The following is a 16,279-nucleotide window of genomic DNA, read 5'->3' as shown; positions in this document are numbered from 1 at the left end:
GTAAAGAGTAAATGACTGGTATGTTTTTATCTAACAGAATGTGAAGGTTGAGATTGCTGCAACAGAAAGAACATTGCTAGGTTTTTTCCTCGCCAAAGTTCACAAAATTGATCCTGATATCATTGTGGTGAGTAGATGTCTCATCATGCCATAGGGGAGCTCCTCATTCCTTAATAGTTTTCTTTTCAGTACTTACTGAGCAGCAGAGAATCTTTTTTTTTTTTTGATCTAGGTAAAATTGTATAACATGACTTAAGTTTCAGGTGTATAGTATTATAATTTGACGTCTGTATACACTACAAAGTGATGACTGCCAAGAGCCTCGTTACCGTTAGTCACCATAGCCTTCACTTTTTTTGCCCAACCCCCAAGTCCCTTTCCTTCTGGTAGTTAGCAGTGTGTTCTCTATCACTGTTTGTTTTTGTGTAATTTTGTTTGTTCATTTGTTTAGATTCCACATGCTTTAGGTTCCATATGATGAGTGAAATCTGACATACTTCATTTAGCATAATACCCTCAAGGTCCATTCATGTTGCAAAAAGCGTGATATCATTCTTCCATTGTGTGTGCATGAACCACATCCTCTTTATCCATTCATCCGTTGATGGACAGTTTAGGTTTTTTGATATCTTGGTTCTTATAAATGAACATAGGGCTGCATCTGTCATTTTGAATTAGTGTTTTCACATTCATATAAATACCCAAAGTGGAATAGCTGAATCATATTGTAGATTTATTCTTAATTTTTTTTGAGGAATCTCCAAACTGATTTCTGCAGTGGCTGCATCAGTTTACATTCCCGCCAGTAATAGGAGAGTTCCTTTTTCTCCACTTCCTCTCTACTTGTTATTTCTTGTCCTTTTGGTAATAGCCATTCTAATAGGTGTTGAGGTGGTTTTGATTTGTATTTCCCTAATAGTTAGTGACATTGAACATCTTTTCATGTGCCTATTGGCCATCTGTAGGTCTTTTTTGGGAAATGTCTGTTCAGGTCCTCTGCCCATTTTTTAACTGGGTGGGTTTTTTTTTTATTGTTCAGTTTATGAGTTCTTTATTTTTGAATCTTCAGAGAAGAAATGACCTTATGTACTGGTGGGAATTGCTGTAGTTTCTGCCAATAGAAAAGGGGAGGGAAGAGCCAGCCCACTATAAAGTAGTTATTTTCCTCTAAGAGAAAAGCAACTCATGTTATTGTTGAAGTTCAGGATATTCCACTTATTTCCACTTTAGAGACCAGCGTGTAAGTAAGTAAACTTGTGTTGACAGTGGGTTTCTCTGAAATTTTGGATTAGTGGTCTAGCTGTATAGTGGCCAGAGGAGTTAATTCCCTTGATTTGGTGTCGGTCTCCAAAGTGTTAAGTATTTTCATTTTATGAGCTCAGTGGTTCTCTCTCTCTCTCTCTCTCTCTCTCTCTCTTTATTTTAAGTAGTAGCTACAACCCAACATGGGGCTCAAACTTACGACCCTAAGATCAAGAGTCGTATATTCTACTGATTGAGCCCGCAAGTTGTCCTGAGCTTAGTGGATCTCTATGACCTATTCTTTGAGAGGTCAGGGCTAGGATTTTTTTTCCTCTTCATAACCAAATATATTCCCATTAGATGGGAAGAGTAATAATTCATTGAATTATGTTTGCCCCAGTTTTTAAGAGTCATAAAGCAACATTTTGCTTTGCTCTGGCTTTAGTTTGATATGATTTCTTCCTTTTTTTTCAGTTAATGGATCAAATTATGTTGTGCTTTTGGTTGTTTTCGAGGAAAGTAGGATATAAATGCATGTATTTTAAGTGTGATATTGGTAATTTGGTTATATGTAAGCCTTGCAAGAAATGTGTGGTATATATTTTTCCACATTCACTCTTGCTCTTGGACAACTTTCTTGACCATGGTGTGGCCAGATTACCTAGAGCCTATAGGTTGTTAGCAAGTGTCTGCTTCTTTTCCAGTATTCTAGGTATTACATATTTTGTTATACACCTTGAAAGCACCAGGAAGATTCTGTCCAAAATGCCCTGCTTTGGTACTCTGGCTCAGAACTAGGTCCTCACCCATTGTCCCCTAGTAGTATCTCTCAGACCCCAAGGAGATGTCTTGGTGCCTCGGATATCTGGCCTGCCTTAGGGTATTAGAGCCAAGTCTGTGTGTGAGAAGTCCAAACTGATCTGATATGAGAGAGAATCCTGACACTGGTGAGCATCTGTAATCCCAGGAATGATAATTTGGAAATGAGACTTTCTCATGTCCTTGTGTTTCTTAATTTAATAGACAAAACTGCCATAAATATATAGTGGTACACATTTTTGATTAAAATTAATAGATCCTGGATATCAACCTTTTGTCTGTACTGTCATTTGCAAATATCTTCTCCCATTCTGTGGGTTTGCCTCTTTGTTTTTTTTTGACTGTTTCCTTTGCTGTGCAGAAGCTTTTGATTTTGATGAAGTCCCAAAAGTTTATTTTCACTTTTGTTTCCTTTGCCTTTGGAGACATATCTTGAAAGAAGTTGCTGTGGCTGATATCGAAGAGATTACTGCCTATGTTCTCCTCTAGGATTCTGATGAATTCCTGTCTCACGCTGAGGTCTTTTATCCATTTTGAGTTTATCTTTGTGTACGGTGTAAGAGAATGGTCGAGTTTCATTCTTCTACCTATAGCTGCCCATGGTACACATTTTTAATTAAAATTAATAACAAGTGAGTCTATTGATATGATTTGTTTTAAGCTTCATCTCGTTTTTAAGTAACCTGTAGACAGTGAACCATACTTTTCACATGATGGAAATTATCATTATAGATGTGGAAAATTTGGTTGCATTTTTGTTTATTTTATTTTATTTATTTACTTTTAAAGATTTTATTTATTTATTTGACAGATCAAGAGAGAGAGATTACAAGTAGGCAGAGAGGCAGGTAGTGGGGGTAAGCAGAATTCCCGATGAGCAGAGAGCCTGATGCGGGGCTCAATCCCGGGACCCTGAGATCATAACCTGAGCTGAAGGCAGAGACTTAACCCAGTGAGCCACCCAGGTGCCCCTGTTTATTTTATTTTTAAGTAGGCTCCATGCCCAGTGTGGAGTCCAGTGTGGTGCTTGAACCCAGAAACCTGAGATTAAGACCTGAGCCAAAATCAAGAGTTGGATGCTTAACTGACTAAGCCATCCAGGTCTGTAGTTGCATTTTTGAGATAATTTATACTTGGTATAGTTTTGTTTCCTAATTTGAACTATCACCTGATACTGTATAGTTTGTTATGCATTGATTAAGAGTCTAAATCAGTAGTATTTGAACTCAGTTCTTTAAGAAGAGAGTAGATGCAGTTCCTGAGTTTTCTAAGAAGTCTGTATAAACTATTACACAACACAGTTAGGTTCTCAGATTTTAAGGAATTAAAATGGAAATATGTGAACATAGTTTTTACTGATCACGAAAAAGTATGGAACATAAAAATTTGCCTCTGAGACTGTGAGGCATGAGCAGCAAATTAAAAGACATCATATGAACCTTGCATCAATTAGGATGAAATAAAAGTTTACTCTAGCAATCTGCTTAGCAGCTTTGTTAATGTCAAGGCTAATGAATGCTGCTGATGAATACATTCCTGAAGAAGAAAGGACCCCAATCGGAGGTAAGCTCATGATGCCTTCAATTAGAGACCAGAAAAAAGAGAGGGCACAGAAATTCTGTGCATATGAAGATAAATCCTCTAATTTGCGTTTGTTATAATGTTACTGGCTGCCTTCTTTTTCTGACTAGGGTCATAATATTTATGGATTTGAACTGGAAGTGCTCCTGCAGAGAATTAATGTGTGCAAAGTTCCTCACTGGTCCAAGATAGGTCGACTGAAGCGATCCAACATGCCAAAGCTTGGGGTAATAATAGTTTTCAAAATCTTACTTCTTGACTTGACTTCTTTTTGTGGAATAGCTACCTGGGAACACACTGCTTCTTTGAGAATTGGTTGTCTTGTGAGAGGACATTTTAACTTTGGCACTAAACAATCTTTTCCTTTGAATGTAGCATTTTATTGGTTGAAACCACTGGTAGTTTTTAAAATTAGCTATTAGAACCTAGAGATGGCACATACATGTTACCTCCACTTTCAGCGTTACCGATGCTGTAGCCCTTAGAGCAGAGTTGCGGGGTTCAGAGATCAGTGAGTGTTAGCCTTCAGGACTGAGAGGGGAAGGAAGAGTGGGAGGGAGCTGACGGTGAATGTGTAAGAAGGCCGTGGGCTAAGTGCCTGTGCGTTAGTTGGCTGTCACAGCAACTCCAGTTTCCCTGTGCTTCTCACAGGGATGACAGAACTTGTTCAAGGTTGTAGGGTTAGTATGGGGAAGAACTGAGGTTTTAAACCTGGCCTGACTTAACTTTAAATGTCTATGTATTTTTCATTCTACGTGCTTGTTTAACTTAGGGAGGCTTTGGTGGTTTTTGTATGAAGCCACCTTCATTTCCTAAGCCTGAGAGTGCTCTTTGCTTGAAGTCTTATTTTACTTAAAACTTCTAAGTAAAATGAGCATGTTGGGGGCGCCTGGGTGGCTCAGTGGGTTAAGCCGCTGCCTTCGGCTCAGGTCATGATCTCAGGATCCTGGGATCGAGTCCCGCATCGGGCTCTCTGCTCAGCAGGGAGCCTGCTTCCCCCCCCCTCTCTCTGCCTGCCTCTCTGCCTCCTTGTGATATCTGCCTGTCAAATAAATAAATAAAATCTTAAAAAAAAAAAAATGAGCATGTTGCCTCATCAGAAAACTTAGGAATCTGTACCTTTTTAAAATAGTCTCCAGTGGATTCTACTGCTGCAGATTGGAGTTGGAGCTAGTGCTCTTGCTTCTTTTCCTGTTCTTATCTTTACAGTGTTAGAATTGTTATTAAGCTTCATCCCAGCACTTGATTTATCAACTCCTCACCCTTTCACAGTTTTCTTTATATGGCATCTTCTGAGGGAGGTCTACAATGACTACCCTATTTAAGGTGCAGTCCCCTGAATTCTCATTTTCATCACCCGTTCTAGTTTTTCTCTTTTCCATATGCTTATTACCTCCTAAAACTATATCGTTCCTTGCTTTTGATGTCTGTTTTTTTGTTGTCTATTTCAATTGAGATCAGTAGTCTTTTCTGTTTTGCTCACTGCTGTCTCCCTAGTGCTTAAAACAGTGTCAGCTACATAGTGGACATTCAGAAATATATTTTTAAAGATTTTATTTATTTGCTTGACAGAAAGAGGGAGAGAGAGAGAACAAGCAGGGGGAGCAGCAGGAGGAGAGGGAGAAGCAGGCTTTCTGCTCAGCAGCTCCTGATCAGCTCAGAGAGCCTGATATGGGCCTTGATCCCAGGACTAGGATCCTGGGATCATGACCTGAGCTGAAGGCAGACGCTTAACCAACTGAGCCACCCAGGAGCCCCATACATTCAGAAATATTTGAGTGATGGCTGACTAAGTGAGTGAATGGGAGATTGAGAGTTTCTTCATTATAATTCTGGGCTCTTCAAAACAAGATAGAACAGAATGTTCCCAGTGTCTGCTCATCCGTGGGATTTGCTTTTTGTCCTCCCCTTGTAGGGCAGGGGTGGATTTGGTGAAAGAAATGCTACCTGTGGCCGAATGATCTGTGATGTGGAAATTTCAGCAAAGGAATTGATTCGCTGTAAAAGCTACCATTTGTCTGAACTTGTTCAACAGATTCTGAGAACCGAAAGATTTGAAATCCCAATGGAGAATGTACGAAATATGTACAGGTATGATCCTGGATGCTTTGGAGTTGGTGTGTCTTGAGCAATAGCAAGAGGCCATTGTCACCCCAGGCTGGAGGGACCAGGACTGTGTGGTCTCCTGGAGGGGGATCTGCCTTTGTGTCAGCACCAGCATCTGTTAACTTTAATAACTTAAATTATTTTGCCTCTTGAAGTATTTTGATTTTATCAGTGTATGTTTTTCTCCCTTACTCATCCTAACCTCATATAGATGTTTCCTAAGAGCAGTTTGAAAATTGATGTGATAATGAGGTTTCTACCCTTAATTCTTTAATTCAGGAGATAGTGTAAATCTTTTAGAAATTAGATAAACTGAGAATCACTAAGTTATATAGAGATATTACTTGATTGTTTTTTCCTATCTTTATTGGAGTAAAATCGACAAATAGAAATTATATATATTTAAGGTATACAAACTGATGTTTGATAAATATATACATTATAAAACAATCACCGTAAGGTGATTTAACATATCCGTCACCTCACATGGTTACTATTTTTTTGTGGTTACAATACTTTAGATTTACCCTCTTTGCAAATTTTAAATATATGATAATATACAGTATTGTTAACTGTAGTCACATTGCTATATATTAGACCTCCAGAACTTACTCATTTTGTGCAACTGAATCTTTGCGCTTGATTATTTCCTAACAAAGTTTCTTCTGCTCCTCTTGCCACTTGCTCTTTTCTGCCCATTCCTCCCAAGTCCTTGAGCTGCTTGTCTTTCTGACTATATTCGTTCTAGGTGATCTTATCGAGTCTCAGAAATTTCAGTACCATGTGGGTGCTGACGCCTCCCTCTTGTGTATCTTCAGCTTAGATCTTTCCTTTGAATTCCAGACTCCTCTACCTAACTGCCTGTTTTACTTGATGTCTAATACGAACCTCCAGCCTGACTTGTTCAGAAGCTCAACTTCTGATCTTTTGCCCTAGGCTACTCTTGTAGTTCCTCCTTAAGAGTGACAGCTCTTATTTTTCCAGTACTCTTAGAAATCTCCAAAGTCCTATTTGGCCCCAAAACTTTGAGGCTTCCATGATTCCTCTTTCTGGTAGATATCCCATGTTTGAGCCATCACAGACTTTATCTTCAAAATATGTCTAGAGCTGACCACTTCTTTTCCTCTCCACTGAACCCATCCTGGTCTGCGCTACCCTCCTCTTTCCCCTGGTTTAATAGTCATAGTCAGCCTCTTTGTTCGTCTCTTTGCTTTTCCCCTTGATCCTTGCTGTCTGTTTTCAACCCAGGAACCAGAGTTATCTTGCTAAAGTTAAGTCAGATACTACACTCTGCTCAAAGTCTTCCAGTGACTGTTTCATTTAGAGTAAAAACCAGAGTTCTTGCTCTGCCTTACAAGGTCCTATACAGTGTTTCTCTCTCTACCTTTAACTCTGTCCTTCACTTTCCATCATGAGACCCTGCTCTCCTTTCTGGTCCTGAAAGTGCCACATTTGTGGTCAGCTCAGAGCCTTTGAATGTGCTGTTCTGTTTGGCTGGATGCTCTTACCTCAGATACCCATTCAGAAGGATTGCTTCCTCACCTCTTCTGGTTCTTTATTCTAAGTGGACTCTTCCCTGGTTCCCTAACTAAAATTTCAATTTCTGCTTCTGATACTTAATATTTCCTTTGCTGCTTAATTTTTTCTCCTTAACACAGCATTATATAACCTACTATATATATGTATTTTAATTTATACTCTGTCTCCCCCATGAGGGCATAAGCCCCATGAGGACAGGTAATTTTGTCTTTTGGTTACAGCCAGAATCAGAACTGGCCTGGCACATAGTCGTTGTATAACACATACTTATTAGGTGGAATGAATACAAGAATTTAGGTAGTTTTCAGGTCTTAGTTAACACATAATTTTACTTTATATTTGTGGGATTTTTTTGGGTGCATGTTTTAGAGGAGGGCTTTGGGATCAATGACATGAATGAATTCATGGTTTCATACCAGCCTTATTTTAAACTGTTTCCAAAGCCAAGGTGCCATTGCTCTGAAGTTACTCATACCAAAATTTTTTTGTAATGTTTTATGAAGTTCTGATTATAGTCATTGTTTCTTTTAATTACTTGATTCTGTTTCATTCTTACTTTTCTGTACAGTGAATCTTCTCATCTGTTGTACCTGTTGGAACATACCTGGAAAGATGCCAGGTTCATTTTGCAGATCATGTGTGAGCTAAATGTTCTTCCATTAGCATTGCAGATCACTAACATCGCTGGGAACATTATGGTAAATTTAACTTAGAAAGGGGGAAAAAGCATTTCCTGTTGGATTCAGTGTTTGCTTGGGGTAGTTGTTATATGATAATGAGTCTAAATGCATGCTTATAAAATGAGTAACTTGTATTCTGGAAGCTGGGCTGCTTTTGTGAAATGAACTGGCTGCGAGAAGGGGAGGAAAGCCAGGTGCAGTATGTTGAAATTTTGGTGAACATAAGGATCATTTCTAACATCTGGATGTGTCTGATGTGTGGAATGGTCTATTTGGGAGTAAAGAAATAGCCCAAGTGGTGTTAGTATTTTAAGCTTTCTTTGTCTCTTTTTAAGTACAATGCTTAAAGAAAATGGTAGAATGAATTTTGTACCTTCTTATTTTTGAAGCAGCCCTTATTAGGAAGAATGATTGTGGAGGAGGTGCTATGATTAAATTTACCACCTTAAAGTTTCTTTTGTTTGTTACAGTTTTGAGCTTAAATTAAAAAAGAAATTCTGTTTAATAGTCTAGGACGCTGATGGGTGGACGATCCGAGCGTAATGAGTTCTTGTTGCTTCATGCATTTTATGAAAACAACTATATTGTGCCTGACAAGCAGATTTTCAGAAAACCTCAGCAAAAACTGGTGGGTCCAAAATTGTGTAGTGTTTTGCCTTTTTTATAAAACTCTCCACCCCCCTTTTATTACCGAGATAGCTTTTTGCTGTGATAACTTCTGGTTCCAAAATTATTAATCTCCTGTATACTATAGAAATCATGTTAGTCATTCAGTTGTGTTTGTGTGGTGATTTCCTTCTTCACTTTTTCTGTGTAGATAAAAATTTTTTGTAAAATACGAAATTCTTTGAGGACAGCATTGAGTCTCTGAAGGGTGATCATACTAGGAAAGTGTTTTGCCATCTTAGCTGTATCCAGAGTTAGATACCAGTTAAACCTTTTATTTCCTTAAATGCATGAGCCTTTATTTTTTGTGGCTTTGTTGTGTTTTTATATGCTAATAGAATTAGGTCACCACATTGAGTTTTCTGAAATGGCCTCCATGATATTGGAAATAAAACTTAGCTACCGTTTTGTCATCACTGATAGCAACTGACTCAAAGAGGGGAAGTTAATGTTAAGATGATTCAAATACTTGTATTTGTTTTATGTACATTATCAAAACTGGTATAGAGAATGTTAACTTACAGGAGTTTGACTTCTGAAGTGTTGAGTATTCATCAATAACGAACTACTTGGAAATGAATTTTTAGTATATGGACAAACTTACTTTAAGGTGTCCACACTAGTGAAAATAATGATCATATAAAATATTTAATATTTATATATCATGATTGTTAGAATAATGAATTTAAGAGGACTCTTACTGTATTAGATTTTATATAATATGAAGCATTGTAATTTTAGTATCCATTGATTTAAAAAATAAAAAGTTCTGTGAATTCAATAAAGTAGAATTTGCATATTTATAAACTCAGAGGTATAGTGTTTTGGTGACTCCCATGCTTGGCATTCATTTGGGTTTATGAACATAATATAGTAACTGTTGTTCCCCGCAGGCAGGACCACTAGCTAAAACTAAAGAACGTTTGTTAGAGTTGTGTATTGCAGTTGGAAAGGAGGGAATCATAAAACTTCTTAATTGTTAATTAGTTGCTGGCTGGTGAAGTAACTTTTCCATTTGATATTAGGGAGATGAAGATGAAGATATAGATGGAGATGCCAATAAATATAAGAAAGGACGTAAGAAAGCAGCTTATGCTGGAGGCTTGGTATTGGACCCCAAAGCTGGTAAGGCTGTGCAGCAGGTGGCGTTCCCCTGGTGTTAAGGAATTTTTTAATGCAGACCTAGGCTTGAGAAACTCCAAGACCTGAATTATATTTTGTAGGTTAGCAAATAGGTCTTGTTTTGACCTTATTTTTGTCTTCTGTTCATGTGAAAATCTTGTCGGCCAGTCATCTGTCATGAATTAATACGAAGCTTTTTTTATTAATTATTTTATTAACATATAATGTATTATTTGCCGCAGGGGCACAGGTCTGTGAATTGTCAGGCTTACATACTTCACAGCACTCATCATATCACATACCCTCCCCAATGTCCATAACCCACCATCCTTTCCACACACACCCCCAGCATCCCTCAGTTTGTTTTGTGAGATTAAGAGTCTCTAATGGATTGTCTCCCTTCCGATCCCATCTTGTTTCACCGAAACCCTCTGCCTCTCAAATTCCTCATATCAGGGAGATCATATGATAATTGTCTTTCTCTGATTGACTTATTTCGCTCAGCATAATACTCTATAGTTCCATTCACATCATTGCAAATGGTAAGATTTCCCTTTTTTTGATGGCTTCATAGTATTCCATTGTGTGTGTATGTGTATATATATGTACACCACTTCTTCTTTATCCATTCATCAGTTGATGGACATCTAGGTTCTTTCTATAGTTCCGCTATTGTGGACATTGCTCTTATAAGTACTCGGGTGCATGTGCCCCTTTTGATCACTACATTTGTATCTTTAGGGTAAATACCCAGTAGTGCAATTGCTAGGTCACAGGGTAGCTCTGTTTTCAACTTTTTGAGGGACCTCCATGCTGTTTTCCAGAGTGGCTGTACCAACATGCATTCCCACCAACAGTGCAGGAGGGCTCCCCCTTCCCCACATCCTCTCCAATATCTGTTGATTCCTGACTTATTAGTTTTAGCTATTCTGACTGGTGTGAGGTGGTATCTCATTGTAGTTTTGATTTGTATTTCCCTGATGCCGAGTGATGTGGAGCACTTTTTCATGTGTCTTTTGGCCATCTGGATGTCTTATTTGCCGAAATGTCTGTTCGTGTCCTCTGCCCATTTTTTTATTGTTTGTTTTTTTTTTTTTAAAGATTTTATTTATTTATTTGACAGACAGAGATCACAAGTAGGCAGACAGGCAGGCAGAGAGAGAGAGAGAGAGAGAGAGGGAAGCAGGCTTCCTGCGGAGCAGAGAGCCCGATGCGGGGCTCGATCCCATGACCCTGAGATCATGACCCGAGCCGAAGGCAGCAGCCCAAACCACTGAGCCACCCAGGCGCCCCCTCTGCCCATTTTTTGATTGGATTATTTGTTCTTTGGGTTTTGAGTTTGATAAGTTCTTTATAGATTTTGGATACTGGCCCTTTATCTGATACATCATTTGCGAATATCTTCTCCATTCTGTCAGTTGTCTTTTGGTTTTGTTGACTGTTTCCTCTGCTCTGCAAAAGCTTTTGATCTTGATGAAGTCCCAGTAGTTCATTCTTGCCCTTGCTTCCCTTGCCTTTGGCGATGTTTCTAGGAAGAAGTTGCTGCAGCTGGGGTGGAAGAGGTTGCTGCCTGTGTTCTCTTCAAAGATTTTGATGGATTCCTATCTCACATTGAGGTTCTTTATCCATTTTGAGTCTATTTTTGTGTGTGGTGTAAGGAAATGGTTCAGGGTCATTCTTTTGCTTGTGGCTGTCCGGTTTTCCCAACACCATTTGTTGAAGAGACTGTCTCTTTTCCATTGGACATTCTTTCCTGCTTTGCTGAAAATTAGTTGACCATAGAGTTGAGGGTCTATTTCGGGGCTCTCTGTTCTGTTCCAATGATCTTTGTGTCTGTTTTTGTGCCAGTACCATACTGTCTTGATGATTACAGCTTTGTAATAGAGCTTGAAGTCTGGAATTGTGATGCCACTAACTTTGGCTTTCTTTTTCAACATTCCTGTGGCTATTAGGGGTCTTTTATGGTTCCATGTAAGTTTTAGGATTATTTGTTCCATTTCTTTGAAGAAAAATTGTGGGTAGTTTGATAGGGATTGCATTAAATATGTAGATTGCTTTAGGTAGCATAGACATTTTCATAATATTTGTTCTTCCAGCCCATGAGCATGGAATGTTTTTCCAATTCTTTTGTTTCATCCTCTGTTTCTTTCATGAGTACTTAATAGTTTTCTGAGTACAAATTATTTGCCTCTTTGGTTAGATTTATTCCTAGGTATCTTATGGTTTGGGATGCAGTTGTAAGTGGGATTGACTGCTTAATTTCTCTTTCTTCTGTCTTGATGTTGGTGTACAGAAATGCAACTGATTTTTGTGCATTGATTTTATATCCCTGACACTTTACTGAATTCCTGTATGAGTTCTAGCAGTTTTGGAGTGGAGTCTTTTGGGTTTTCCACATAAAGTATCATACCATCTGCAAAGAGTGAGAGTTTGACTTCTTTGCTGCTTCAGATGCCTTTAATTTCTTTTTGTTTAATTGCTGAGGCTAGCACTTATAGTACTGTGTTGAATAGCCGTGGTGATAGTGGACATCCCTGCTGTGTTCCTGACCTTAGAGGAAAAGCTATCAGTTTTTCCACATTGAGAATGATACTTGTTGTGGGTTTTTCATAGATGGCTTTGATGATATTGAGGTATGTACCCTCCATCCCTACACTTTGAAGGGTTTTGATCAAGAAAGGATGTTGTACTTTGTCAAATGCTTTTCCTGCATCAATTGACAGTATCATTTGGTTCTTGTTCTTTTAAGTATTGTATCACATTGATTGATTTGTGGATATTGAACCAACCTTGTACCCCAGGAATAAATCCCACTTGGTCGTAGTGAATAATCCCTTTAATGTACTGTTGGATCCTCTTGGCTAGTATTTTGGTAAGAATTTTCGCATCTGTGTTCATCAAGGATATTGCTCTGTTATTCTTCTTTTTGGTGGGGTTTTTGTCTGGTTTTGGGATCAAGGTAATGCTGGGCTCATAAAATGAGTTTGGAAGTTTTCCTTCCATTTTTATTTTTTTGGAATAGTTTCAGGAGAATAGGTATTAATTGTTCTTTAAATGTTTGATAGAATTCCCCTGGGAAGGTATCTGGCCCTAGCTCTTGTTTTTTGGGAGATTTTTTGATGTCTGCTTCAATCTCCTTACTGGGTATGGGTCTGTTCAGGTTTTCTGTGTCTTCCTGGTTCAGTTTTGGTAGTTTGTACATCTCTAGGAATTTTAGATTGTCAAATTTGCTGGCGTATAGTTGCTCTTAATTTGTTTTCATAATTGTTGGTATTTCCTTGGTGTTGGTTTTGATCTCTTTTCTTTCTTTCATGATTTTATTAATTTGGGTCCTTTCTCTTTTCTTTTTGATAAGTCTGGCCAGGGGTTTATCAATCTTATTAATTCTTTCAAAGAACCAGCTCCTAGTTTCGTTGATCTGTTCTACTGATTTTTTTGGTTTCAATTTCATTGATTTCTGCTCTAATGTTTATTATTTCTCTTCTCCTGCTAGGTTTAGACTTTCTTTGCTGTTCTTTCTCCGGCTCCTTTAGGTGTAGGGTTAGGTTGTGTACTTGAGACCTTTCTTGTTTCTTGAGAAAGGCTAGTATCACTTTCCTCTTAGGACCGTCTTTGCTGTGTCCCACAGATTTTGAATGGTTGTGTTTTCATTTTCATTTGTTTCCATGAATTTTTTCAATTCTTCTTTTATTTCCTGGTTGACCCATTCATTCTTTAGTAGGATGCTCTTTAGCCTCCATGTATTTGAGTTCTTTCCAACTTTCCTCTTATGATTGGTTCTAGCTTTAGAGCACTGTGGTCTAAAAATATGCAGGAAATGATCCCAGTGTTTTGGTACCAGTTGAGACCTGATTTGTGACCCAGAATATGATCTATTCTGGAGAATGTTCCTTGTGCCCTAGAGAAGAATGTGTATCCAGTTGCTTTGAGATGGAATGTTCTGAGTATATCTGTGATGTCCATCTGGTCCAGTGTGTCATTTAAGGCCTTTATTTCCTTGTTGATCTTTTGCTTGGATGATCTGTCCATTTTAATGAGGGTGAGTGTTAATGTCCCCTACTACTATTGTATTACTATCGATATGTTTTTTTTGATTTTGTTATTAATTGGTTTGTGTAGTTGGCTGCTCCCATGTTAGGGGCATAGATATTTAAAATGGTTAGATCTTGTTGGACAGACCCTTTGAGTATGATATAGTGCCTTTCCTCATCTCTTATTATAGTCTAAAATCTAATTTTAGATTAGATTGGCTTAAAATCTAATTTACCAGATATAAGGATTGCCATCCCAGCTTTCTTTTGATGTCCATTATCATGGTAAATTGCTTTCCACCCCCTCACTTTAAATCTGGAGGTGTCTTTGGGTCTAAAATGAGTTTCTTGCAGACAGCATATTCATGGGTTTTGGTTTTTTATTCATTCTGACACCCTGTGTCTTTTGATTGGGTCATTTAGCCATTTACATTCTGGGTAACTATTGAAAGATATTAATTTAGTGCCATTGTATTGCCTGTAAGGTGACTGTTACTGTGTATGGTCTCTCTTCCTTTCTGGTCTACTACTTTTATGCTTCCCTCTTTGCTTAGAGGATCCCTTTCAATATTTCCTGTAGGGCTGGTTTGGTGTTTGCAAATTCCTTTAGTTTTTGTTTGTCTTAGAAGCTTTTTATCTCTCCTTCTATTTTCAATGATAGCCTAGCTGGATATAGTATTCTTTTTTTTAATATTTTATTTATTTATTTGACAGAGAGAGATCACAAGTAGGCAGAGAGGCAGGCAGAGAGAGAGAGACGAGGAAGCAGGCTCCCTGCTGAGCAGAGAGCCCGATGCGGGACTCGATCCCAGGACCCTGAGATCATGACCTGAGCCGAAGGCAGCAGCTTAACCCACTGAGCCACTCAGGCGCCCTGGATATAGTATTCTTGGCTGCATATTTTTCTCATTTAGTGGTCTGAATATATCATGCCCGTTCTTTCTGGCCTGCCAGGTCTCTGTGGATAAGTCTGGTGCCAGTCTAATATTTTTGCCATCATATGTTACAGACTTCTTGTCCCGAGCTGCTTTAGGATTTTCTCTTTGTCACTAAGATTTCTAAGTTTCACTGTTAGATGACTGGGTGTGGACCTTTGTTTATTGATTTTGAGGGGGGTTCTCTGTGTCTCCTGGATTTTGATGCTTGTTTTCTGTGCCATATTAGGGAAATTATCTACTATAATTTGCTCCAATATGCATTCTGCCCCCTCTCTCTTCTTCTGGAATCCCAATTTTTCTAATAGTGTTTCATCTTATGGTATCACTTATCTCTCAGATTCTCCTCTTGTGGTCTAGTAGTTGTTTGTCTCTCTTTTTTTCAGGTTCTTTATTCTCAGTCATTTGGTCTTCTGTATCACGAATTCTCTATTCTGCTTAATTTATCCTAGCAGCAGGGGTGTCCATTTTTTATTGAACCTCATTAATAGCTTTTTTTGATTTCAGCTTGGTTAGATTTTAGTTCTTTTATTTCTCCAGAAAGGGATTTTATTTCTCCTGAAAGTGTTTCTCTAATATCTTGCATGGTTTTTTGAGCCTGGGTAGCACCTTGAGAATTGTTGTTCTGAACTCTAGTTCTGACATATTACCATTGTCTGTATTGATTAGGTCCCTAGCTGTTGGTACTGCCTCATGTTCTTTTCTTTTTGCGGTGAGTTTTTCTGCCTTGTCATTTTATCCAGTTAAGAATATATGAACAAGAGAATAAAATACTAAAAGGGTGGCCAAGACCCCAGAAAAATGTACGCTAACCAAATCAGAGAAAACCAAAACTGGGGGGAGAAGAAAGGGGAAAAAAAAAAAGAAGAAAGAAAAAAATATATAAATTAGACTGGTGACTAGAACAGAGCCACCCACTTGATTTTGGGTGTATTTTGGTCTTTTAGAAGAAACTACTTCCCAAAATTTTAAAGAAAGAAAAACTTGCATATATGCAAAAATAAGGATAAACATGGTGAAGGGATGGAATATGACTGTACGGATGAAAATTTTAAAATTTTTAAAAAAGGAATTGATAGGTTGGTTGGACAAAGGAAAAAAAAGAGGAGGAAATGTGCTCAGGCTGGAGACTAGAACAAAGCCATGTGCTATATTAGGATATATTTTGATGTATTAGAAGAAATTGTATCCCAAAATTTTTTAGGGAAAAAAAAAACACCTATATGTATAAAAAAAAAGGTTAAATACAATGAAGGAATAAAATATGACTATAACAAGGTTTAAAAAGATTTTTTTTAGAAAGCTATTGTTAAGATAAACTAGTCAAAAAACATTAAAAGAGGGGCGCCTCGGTGGCTCAGTGGGTTAAATCCTCTACCTTCAGCTCAGGTCATGATTCCAGGGTCCTGGGATCAAGCCCCACATTGGGCTCCCTGCTCAGCAAGGAGCCTGTATCCTCCCCTCTCTCTGCCTGCCTCTCTGCCTACTTGTGATCTCTGTCTGTCAAATAAATAAATAAAATCTAAAAAAAAAACACGTTAAAAGAGGAAAGAGGAAA

General features: G+C 38.2%; 1 protein-coding gene across 3 annotated transcripts in view; it reads left to right on the top strand.

The window, feature by feature from the left end:
* POLA1 (DNA polymerase alpha 1, catalytic subunit) overlaps positions 1-16,279 on the top strand; it is a 307,687-nt gene that overhangs the window by 40,189 nt on the left and 251,219 nt on the right. For all 3 annotated transcript variants that reach the window (XM_082718245.1, XM_082718243.1, XM_082718244.1), the window contains 6 exons: positions 38-127; positions 3,753-3,869; positions 5,558-5,733; positions 7,856-7,985; positions 8,476-8,595; positions 9,659-9,758. In XM_082718245.1, coding sequence (XP_082574371.1) covers positions 38-127; positions 3,753-3,869; positions 5,558-5,733; positions 7,856-7,985; positions 8,476-8,595; positions 9,659-9,758 — 733 coding nt within the window. The remainder of the gene's footprint in view (positions 1-37; positions 128-3,752; positions 3,870-5,557; positions 5,734-7,855; positions 7,986-8,475; positions 8,596-9,658; positions 9,759-16,279) is intronic.

This window comes from Mustela nivalis (assembly GCF_964662115.1).
Source record: "Mustela nivalis genome assembly, chromosome: X".
In the NCBI taxonomy this organism is placed as follows: domain Eukaryota; kingdom Metazoa; phylum Chordata; class Mammalia; order Carnivora; family Mustelidae; genus Mustela; species Mustela nivalis.
Note: the sequence above shows the minus strand (reverse complement) of the source record. Positions and strands in the feature narration are given on the sequence as shown.